The 9722-nt window shown below is 37.0% G+C and overlaps 2 protein-coding genes across 2 annotated transcripts; one reads left to right on the forward strand and one right to left on the reverse strand.

Moving 5' to 3' along the window:
• The first annotated feature begins 352 nt into the window (after positions 1-352).
• LOC104887296 (probable mitochondrial saccharopine dehydrogenase-like oxidoreductase At5g39410) lies at positions 353-3973 on the forward strand. Its single transcript, XM_010671909.2, has 3 exons — positions 353-948; positions 1363-1604; positions 2974-3973. The coding sequence occupies exons 1-3, from the start codon at positions 534-536 to the stop codon at positions 3661-3663; spliced, it is 1347 nt and encodes a 448-aa protein (XP_010670211.1). The 5' UTR covers positions 353-533; the 3' UTR covers positions 3664-3973.
• A 1324-nt stretch (positions 3974-5297) lies between these two features.
• LOC104887295 (UDP-glycosyltransferase 708C2) lies at positions 5298-8243 on the reverse strand. Its single transcript, XM_057392882.1, has 3 exons — positions 8205-8243; positions 7015-7741; positions 5298-5932 (listed from the first exon to the last, which is right to left on the reverse strand). Exons 1-3 carry the CDS (start codon positions 8241-8243, stop codon positions 5298-5300), a joined length of 1401 nt encoding a protein of 466 aa, XP_057248865.1.
• Positions 8244-9722: the final 1479 nt, after the last annotated feature.

The following is a 9722-nucleotide window of genomic DNA, read 5'->3' on the forward strand; positions in this document are numbered from 1 at the left end:
GGAGTTAGAAGGTGGGAATTCATTAAATATATCCCAATCCCTTGTTTGGTATGTTAGTGGGATTAAGTAGGGAATATATTGTTAAATTACAAATTTACCCATTTTAATGAAGGATAGTAAAAGAAGAGCAAGCAATATTAATGAAGTATATTTTAATGAAGGATATTTGTCTTTTAACATAACCAAAAATAATCCCCTCCCTAATACCTGCCCCCTCCCATGTCTTATTTTGGTGGGATAAGAGGGGTTTTAATCCCATTCCCCTTCACATGGGAATTTAGATATCCCCTCAAACAAACATGGGATATCTACCCATAGGGATATAATATCCCATTCCCACCCCCCTAATCCCCCTAAACAAACACCCCGTGAATAGTGAATGCACTCCTCTTTTGGCTCCAATTTCAACCATCACTTTGATCAAAACTCAAAAGAACCTTGAGGCTTGAGCGCAATAGTGTAGGAGTGTTCCCTTCCGGCTTCCTCCACCCAACCCAGACACCCACCTTTGAGGCTCTTTGGTCTTTCCAAGCATGGCAGAAAGCCGACCTTACGACCTCATCATACTCGGCGCATCAGGCTTCACAGGAAAATACGTCCTTAAAGAATCCCTGAAATTCCTGACTTCTCCGAATTCCCACCTCAAAACCCTCGCAATCGCCGGCAGAAACCCCACTAAACTCACTCAATCTCTCTCCTGGGCAACCCACCCAAACCCACCTCCCCAAATTCCCACTCTTACCACTGACACCGCTGACTTTAACTCCCTTATCAATGTCACGCGCCTCACGCGCCTCTTACTCAATTGTGTCGGCCCCTTTCGCCTTCACGGGGACCCCGTTGTTCGGGCTTGTATCGAAACCGGGACTGATTACTTGGACATTTCTGGAGAGCCTGAGTTCATGGAGAAGATGGAGGTACAGTATCATCATCAAGCTGTTGATAAAGGTTGTCATCTACTTCCTCTCGTTTTTAATAGTTGCAACGTCTTCATTTTTATGCTTTATAATACACTATTTTCATTATTATTATTTCTAGCTATCTATTTCTGCAAATTATAAAATTGAAATCTTGTAGATATATAGTGAGAAATGCAACAATATCCCTCATGCTACATTTTGTTATTCTATTATATATTTCTGGGTCAAATTTAAGTACATCAATAGTGCAATCAAGAGTCAAAACATTGCAACTATTGAAAAACGGACTACACACAAGTTTTTGCTGGAGGAAAGTCTGACCATATAAGCATAGACCCTATTGGTTTTCCATCTTAAAACCAACCCATTATAGTTATATGTTGGTTATTCTCTTCTTTTTTTCTTCAATGTGGGATTCTTAGACATTGTTGTGGGTGAACAGGTTGTTTGGTGGTCTCTGCTTGTGGGTTTGATTCTGTTCCTGCTGAGATTGGGTATATGTTTAATTCTCGTCAGTGGGTTCCGCCTTCGGTGCCAAATGCTATGGAGGCTTATTTGAGTTTGGAGAGTGAGAAGAGGATTGTGGGGAATTTTGCCACTTATGAGTCTGCGGTTCTTGGTGTTGCCAATGCTGAGGTGCTTCGACAGTTGAGGAGATCGTGGCCTAGGAAAGCTCGACCTCAGGTTATATTGTTGGCATTTTCGTGTGATTTGAATTCATGGTTGAGATCAAAGAATTTTGGTTTGTTTTCTGTTTCACATTGTGTTATTGTTGATTAATGTGGGTTTAAGGGGGAAAAAAGAGAAGCTCTGGAATTAGCCTTAGCACTTGGGTTACTTAAACCAAGGCATGGTGAGAAATAGAATGGAGTACAAGAGAAAGAAAATGGTATAGGGGTTGCCTTTAATAATGATTTAATCATCAGGATGTAAATGTGGCTCAATTCTGCTGTTATATGGTGTCATTGTTGATCATTTGCTTCTGGATGTTGTTGATATTATGTATGATATTTCTGTGTCGCATGCTTAATCTTCGAGTTGATCTTTGTGTAGGTTGATATCTGAAGTTATGAAACTGGCTGTCTTGTTGTCTGTTGTAATATGAAATTAGGTCTTATGTAAGACTTTCGGGGAGGGTTTTGTGGAATCACTCTATTTTGCTTGTTTCCCCTAAAATGGTTTTCTGGGCTTCACTGATGCCAGCTTCCGATTGATTCTCCAATCAGTCAGATTTTTTGCCACCTTTATGATAATATGGTTTGTGCATCTAGATTTGGTTCAACAAGAGCAGCTAATGTTACATTTTGCTGTGCTCACAGAACTTGAACTTGGAAGTTTGGCACTAGTGTTGTAGTGGTTGGTACTTGGTAGGTTTCATGAAGTTTAAATTTCAAGCTTCGACAAGGCTTTATCACTGTCTTTACTGAAGGGGAATATAATAGCATTTGCCGTTCACCTTAGTATTCGGGACCGGGGATTTGGTAAGGAAAGGCGATTGAAGAGAAGATTTTTTTCTGCTTTAGCACGTCAATTGGAATATGATATATTATGGTAGCTTATTTAATCACTCACTCAAATATGTGATCAAAATATCAAATGATTGTACTTCTATGTTGCTGATCTGTGATTGATTTTTTTTAAATTTTATTTACAATGTTATTATAGATGTGAATCTTGTTGAGTATTAAGTTGGTACTTATTTAAGCTTAAATGTGATTTTTTTTTCCGTCGAATTTATAAACCATGCATTATCTATGTTTTTTTTTTCTGGTTGGAGCTTCATTGTCATTTCCATAGCTCCATTCAGATGTCAGCCTGTAGAGTATAAAATCTGGTACTTATTTGATTGTTTCTATAATGAGAAGAAATTATATGTCAGTCTTGCTCTCATAACCTTATTTGAATGTGTCTACCAAGCAAAGCGAAGACATACTTTTCTAGTTTTTTAGTGGAGGAAGGGAGTGTAGGCTGGCTATTGGACCAATATTTCTCTGCGTTGGGTTATTGCTTCTCTAAAACTGCAGCTAAGTTATTTATTCTGTGGCCCATGCAGATTCCAGGTCCTCCTCCTGCTAAAGGACCGACGATTGAACAACAGAAAGAGCTTGGCCTCTGGGCTGTGAGGCTACCTTCAGCCGACTCTGCTGTTGTACGAAGAACCCTTTCTACTCTAACAGAAAACCGTAGTGGTCTTTTTGGGGTGAATGAGAGTGCTGATCAAGCTCTTAAGAGAGAAGCATTTTGGTCCTCTGTGAAGCCAGCTCATTTTGGGGTGAAGATCGGCACCAAATCTTTACTAGGCATCTTGAAACTTATCACCGTGGGTGTGTTTATTGGGCTCTTGGGTAAATTTTCTTTTGGAAGGTGGCTGCTTCTAAAATTTCCTTCAGTTTTCAGCCTCGGAGGGTTCAGGAAGAATGGACCCACTGAAGCTGAGGTTAGTAGTGCAAGCTTTAAAATGTGGTTTGTTGGTCACGGCTTCAGCGACAGCAATACTGCATCCCTGGGAAACAAGAAACCTGACACTGAAATTATCACCAGAGTAATGGGACCAGAGATTGGTTATATAACCACACCAATTGTTTTAGTTCAGTGTGCTCTTATTACTCTAAAAGAGCGAGGAAACTTGCCCAAAGGAGGCGTGCTTTCCCCTGGAATTGTGTTTGGACCAACTGATCTCCAAGAACGGCTTCAACAGAATGGAATATCATTTGATGTGATATCCAAACGCTCATTGATGTGATGTCAAAACTTGCCTGAAAGAGGCATGCTTTCCCCTGGAATTGTGTTTGGACCGACTGATATCCAAGAACGGCTTCAACAGAATGGAATATTGTTTGATGTGATGTCTAAACACGCTTTGTCTTCCTAATTGGTAACCGTTTTCCTTCCCTTTTCACTTTCCTATTTGATTTGTAGGTTCCACATCCTTTCTTTATACAATGTTATGTGAAAGCAGATGGCTTATCATCGAAGACACTGAATTACTGAACTTGTTACTGTTGCACTTACTTTTTGTGTGGATATAATGCAGTAGTTTGCAAAGCTTCAAATTTCTGATTAGGAGTGCTGTTTAGGGGACTAACATAAGTTTGTTGAGATATTCTCAGTAAACTAACACCCCTAACGACGCATTTTGGTGATGGATATAGATAAAAAAGTCTCATGTTAATATCCGTACAAGTACTTGTCCATCTCCAAGTACCTCTCTTCCTTCGCAAGTTTCTATTATGAAATTTTGTGAGAAACTACTTAATAAGATCAATTTTTTGCGAGAAGCTACCTGTAAAAACCTACCTTTCATCGGATTATGAAGTTTGACTAAATTTTCCGGCGTTGACCAAGTATGTTCTAAAATATTAATTTCCCTAATTTCTCACGTTTTCTCTCTCCTACCTTTCTCTACTCTCTTCCCTCACAACTTTGTATAGTTCACCCACATTCAGACCAATTTACGAAGCTGAGTAAGAAAATTTTCAGCCATCACAAAGCACAAGTGACTCTAGAATTATTGCTTTCCAATTCCATTAGGGCCAAATCGAGCGAGGTAATCCAAAAGTAGGTGCGAGGGAAGAGAGTGAAGAAAGAAAGGAGAGAAAAAACATGAGAAATCAGGATATTATGGGTTTTGAAAATATCGTGATCAGTACATGTTTGGTCAATTTGGAAAATTTAGTCAAACTTCATAATCGGGTAAGAGGTAGATTTGTAACACAATCTATTTTATAAGGTAGTCAACAACATATTTTTGTTAGGTGGTTTCTCGTCAAGATTCAATTTTATTAGGTAGTTTCTTGCAAAATTTCCTAATATCATCCATTACCAATTTGGATTAGATATTGAGTGGTAATGAATATTTTATGAAAAAGAATACATGTTTGGGGATGTTGCTTTAATATCTTGGGTATTGGCATGAGACTTTCTTTACAATATTATCTATAGATTCATTATCATTACCATTATTTATTACTATTAACTAAATGAGTAGTATTCTGTTTTCCCACTAACATCTAATGGTTTCCATTTGATGAACACCATCAAATTGAAAATATTTTGTATCCTACCACATGGAGCCTTCGTAGTTCGTAGAGATCATATACCAAATCAGTTCCTTTTGAAGGTTTCATAATGATAATATGGCAAGTTGATTCAAATGAAGGTAGTTATTAGAGAAACTTCCTTTTTTGTGGTAGAAACTTTGAGAAACTTTTGGTAAGTGAACATTGTTAGTAGGACATCTCAAAAAGGAAATTGAAGGTAGACATATGATATATTCTTGTGACCAAGACCTTTGGAAGTTGGACCTTTGGAAGACAATATATTCCAAACATAATTTCCCAGAATTGGTTGCAAGCAATTGCAGAACTAGTTTTCTACTTAGCTTTCCTGATATCTCCTAGACATATCAATAATTGTCTTGAACGATTTTTTTGAGCTTCCATGTATTTCCCAAGCTTTGCTAGCTTGTTCCCCAACTCTTCTAGCAGAATCCATTAACTTTCCACTTGTCATCATCTCTTGTATCTTCACTGCAATCTCCTCACCCTTCACTAATCTCTCTCCTCCCCATCCCCAACTTCTTTCCCAGACTCCTAAACCTGCTTTCTCCACTACCTCGGCGTTGACCTTTTGGTCTCCATGTAGGGGCCAAGCAAGCAAAGGGATCCCTCTTTGAGTGGCTTCCATGACCGAGTTCCATCCGCAATGAGTCAAGAATCCTCTTATTGCCGAATGAGCTAGGATCTCCTCTTGGTTGACCCATTGCTTTACAACTAACCCTCTTTCCTTAATTTTCTCGAAAAATGTCTCACCTAGCAATTCTCTTAGCTCTTCTTTATCTTCTTTGTCGACTACCGTAGTCTTGATCACCCACAAAAATCTCATCCTACTTCTTTCAAGCCCTTCTCCCAGTTCTCTTATTTGGTCTTTGCTCATTGATGTTCTGCTTCCAAAGGAGACAAACACCACAGAGCTCAATGGTTGGTTGTCCAACCATGATATGCTCGTGCTTCCTGTACGTGGACATAATCAAGGGGTGTAAGTGTGTAATTATGTCAGTACAAAAGTTCATTGTTAGACAAAATTAGACAATAAACCAAGGTTGTTTGGTCTAGGTCGTTACGGTTCTTTGAACAGTAAGACAATTTGCCTAAACTTTAGGTAGCTAATTTAGTGTCTTATGAGTCTAAAGGGGGTATATTTATATCTGTACTCTGATAAAGGATTTACAAGTTTTGTATCTCATACTCTGATGAATTGGCCTAAGGGAGAGAGGTACTGGTGGTAGTGCACAATTATTGAGTTAGGAGTTAGCTTGAGTAATAGAAAGTTGGTGAGGAAAGGAATTCTATACAAACAGTAAGTTTGGGAGTAAGAAATTATGCTGAATATTTATAGAATTCCCTATAAGACCTTTGATTTCATTCAAGTAAGAAACTATGCTGAATATATGAATATTTGGAGGTATACCATATACTTTATCTCTTTGTATAGCCCAACTGGAATAAAAAAAAAATACTCCTAGGACAATAAGCAAGTTGTTTGGTGTAGTTTGCGTGATTCTTATGTGGTGATCTTAAGGATATATTGTTATACCTACATTGGAAAACGATAACAAAGCGTTGGACAATGATGGTTCATTTGTTGGTTATAAATGGTGGCAATAATAACGCATTGTGGTGATCTTAAGGATATATCGTTATACCTACATTGGAAAACGATAACAAAACGTTGGACAATGATGGTTCATTTGTTGTTTATAAATGGTGGCAATAATAACGCATTTTAGTGTAAATTTAAAGAAGTCTCGTACCAATATTGATGGTAATGAAATTTCATTCCAGAACATCTTTTCCTACAATATATTGTTACCATTCGTTACCAAAAACCAATGAGTGTTATTGAGTGATAATGGAAATTTAGAAGCAAAATCACATATTTAAGGATGGAACTTCATTATCATGAATAAGTTAGCATGATTACTTTATATTAAATTACACTAAAAATTTCATCACCATTACCACATTATTTTTGAATGGAATACCGTTACCACCTTTGATGACCTCGTACCAAGCAGATAAGAGACTATGCTTACCTTTCTTTGTCTCAAATGAAGTCAAAGGTCCTACAGGGAAGATAGGCGGTAAATTTGGTAGAACCTTGCCACTTTGTAGAGCTGAGATTGTTTCAGGTTCAAAGAAGTCAAAACTGTTGAGTAGTACGCCCTTAGCCTTGTGAAGATACCTACAATTGATTTCTAAAATCCGAGTGAATACATGATCTGGATTACACATTGGAGGAGGAACATGTTCTCCTTGTATTGGATCTACACCCGGAATCGCAACACTTTCACCTTTTGTAATTCTAATATGAGGTAGACTCGCAATGAGAGAGAAGAACCTTGCAGAAGTGGTTATGACAGTGTAGTTTAGGACACCAAGGTCAGCAAGCGGCGTGTTGATCCCCGAAGCAAGCATCAAGTCAGAGAACACGACAGAGAGTGGTGGTGAAAGGTTGGAGAGGTGGTGAACGAGGAGGTGGGCAGAACGAGAGACAGCATCATATTGGAGGAGAAATGGGTCCTGTGTGTTGGGGTCTGATGGTTCAGGGGGTAGGGCGTGGAACTCTGAGGGACTGATGTGGGGGTGGGAGGATAAGAAAGTGCTGATTTGGTTGGCTTCAGCAGAGGAAAGCGTGGGGCGGATGATGATCATTGTGACTCTGCAGCAGTTGGACGGAGCTGCTAGCATCGACGCAAGCCGAAGGAAAGGGGTTAAGTGTCCTATTCCTGCGCTTGGACCAATGTTATCAGGATCGAGATCCTACTTTGGATCGTAGGGGCTGGTAGAATCGAATCGGTGGGATCGGATCGTAGGATCGTAAGATCCTACAATTCGGTGAAATAGAGATAATTATACTAAAATATGGTGAGAACGTCATGTTAAAAATTTACACATATTAATAATGATTTTCTTAGTTAGCAAATGATGATAGTTTTTCAATACAATAAGATTGAAGTAACATGCGATCAAAATCTAATAGGAGAAATATAATATGTGAAATTACTTTATAATTTTTATATGGTAGGATCGGATCGTAGAGTCGTAGGATCGTAGAATCGTGTTAAGATCCTACCATGTGATTTTTTGTGGTTGAGCAGGATCGAAAGATCCTACAAAATTAAGATCCTACGTAGGATCGGGATCGGTGAGGTCCTCCAGGATCGTAAAATCGTAGAATCGTAAGATTCAGATCGGGATTTTAACAACAATGGCTTGGACATACAGATACAGCTACATGTGGGTGTGTGGGTAGTGAATCCATGGGGGGTGTGGAATTTGATGTTAATTTGGTAAGGCTTGATTTTGAGCAAAGACTGAATTCTTTTATCATCTATCCTGCTTCCTGTTCTGATGGACGGAATAGAGAGATTTCGGTGAAATTAGTGTTGCATACCAACGACTTAAAGATGTAGGACCACATTAAACATTAATTTATTATTAGTCTTGAAACATATGGCCTGTCAGGCTTTTGGTGACCTAGTAAAAAAAAAAATAGTTATGTCGAGTTGTATTAGATTTATGAATTTTTAAAATGATAACCTTTTATGTCTTTTACATACCCCCGTTTTTTTTTACTTGCAACACTTTCCTAAAAGAGAAATAATTAATTACTTGCAACACTTTTTACTTTTGCTTTTCCTTTCTCTCTATCTTTCTCCAATCACATGGGACCCTTTCTTTTTTTCCTCTCTATCTCTCTCCTATCCAAATTTTGCATTGAAGTTGAAAAAAAGTGTTGCAAGTAAAAAAAAAAAAGAGGAAGTATATAAAATTAAAAATATTAATAATTAAAATTATATTTCCTTATTTTTCTAGACAATACGTTTTGGCTTTTGACATTATTCATATATGTAATTTTGACTATCTCTTGTGATTTGTATTTAAGAAAAAATATAATCATGTAAGATCTTGTTAGATTCGTCTTAATAAATAAAAATATCATTTTTTTTTATAATTTTTGCTTATTGATAATTGAAGATATAAAAGTTCAAAATAGTTCATAGATAGATATGCTTAAAGGCAATAGATCAATTAAAACAATATAGGAGGTAGATTATAAAGCTTGAAGAGTCATTGTCTCTTATTCTCTTCTATTTTTCCTTTTTTTATTTTCTTCTGTGAAAATACAGTGGGGAGTTTGACTGTCTATCCTTCTTCCATTCATTGGATTATCAATTCAAGATCGGATCAGATAAGTTCAGATCAGAAAATTTCAGGTGAACTAAACATAGCCATAATGTAATAATACAATTTGTTATCTTATTTGAATTAATCTATACTCTGTGTAATTTTGTATGTCCTTTCCATAGGGAACGTAGGAATAAACCAAATAGAATTCACTTTTTGTAATCTCTCTATTAATATTTGGAAATTTCTCACATACTTTCTAGTACTTGTTTCTTACTTTTTGGTAATTTCTAGTACTTTATTGATATTTTTCTTGTACTCTATCTGTTTTGAAGTAGTCTGAACTAATAAAAACATAGGAACCAAAATGGAAAACATTAGTAGTTTAAAATAGGATTTCTATTGCTACTTCGTTTTTGGGAAATCAATGGATAAATTTCAAATTCTACCAGTACTGGAAATATAATGGAATATCAATTTCAATATATATTATTTTTAACAATTAGCAACTCTCTACACTAATGAGCCATTAAGGAGCTTTATTCTTATTTTTTTTACAACGGAGAAATTTTGCATTAATTATAAGCGCAAATACATCTTAAGGCTAATACAA

The sequence above is a fragment of the Beta vulgaris genome, chromosome 2 (genome assembly GCF_026745355.1).
Source record: "Beta vulgaris subsp. vulgaris cultivar EL10 chromosome 2, EL10.2, whole genome shotgun sequence".
In the NCBI taxonomy this organism is placed as follows: domain Eukaryota; kingdom Viridiplantae; phylum Streptophyta; class Magnoliopsida; order Caryophyllales; family Amaranthaceae; genus Beta; species Beta vulgaris.

Bases quoted from the DNA above. Each gene is read 5' to 3' on its own strand.
- LOC104887296 (XM_010671909.2), top strand. From the start codon at position 534: ATGGCAGAAAGCCGACCTTACGACCTCATCATACTCGGCGCATCAGGC. The intron at 949-1,362 runs GTTGTCATCTAC...GTGGGTGAACAG, and splicing joins TCATCAAGCTGTTGATAAAG to GTTGTTTGGTGGTCTCTGCT. The intron at 1,605-2,973 runs GTTATATTGTTG...TGGCCCATGCAG, and splicing joins CTAGGAAAGCTCGACCTCAG to ATTCCAGGTCCTCCTCCTGC.
- LOC104887295 (XM_057392882.1), bottom strand. From the start codon at position 8,243: ATGGATTCACTACCCACACACCCACATGTAGCTGTATCT. The intron at 7,742-8,204 runs GTATGTCCAAGC...GATCCAAAGTAG, and splicing joins ACCCACATGTAGCTGTATCT to GATCTCGATCCTGATAACAT. The intron at 5,933-7,014 runs GTAAGCATAGTC...GTCCACGTACAG, and splicing joins TTCATTTGAGACAAAGAAAG to GAAGCACGAGCATATCATGG.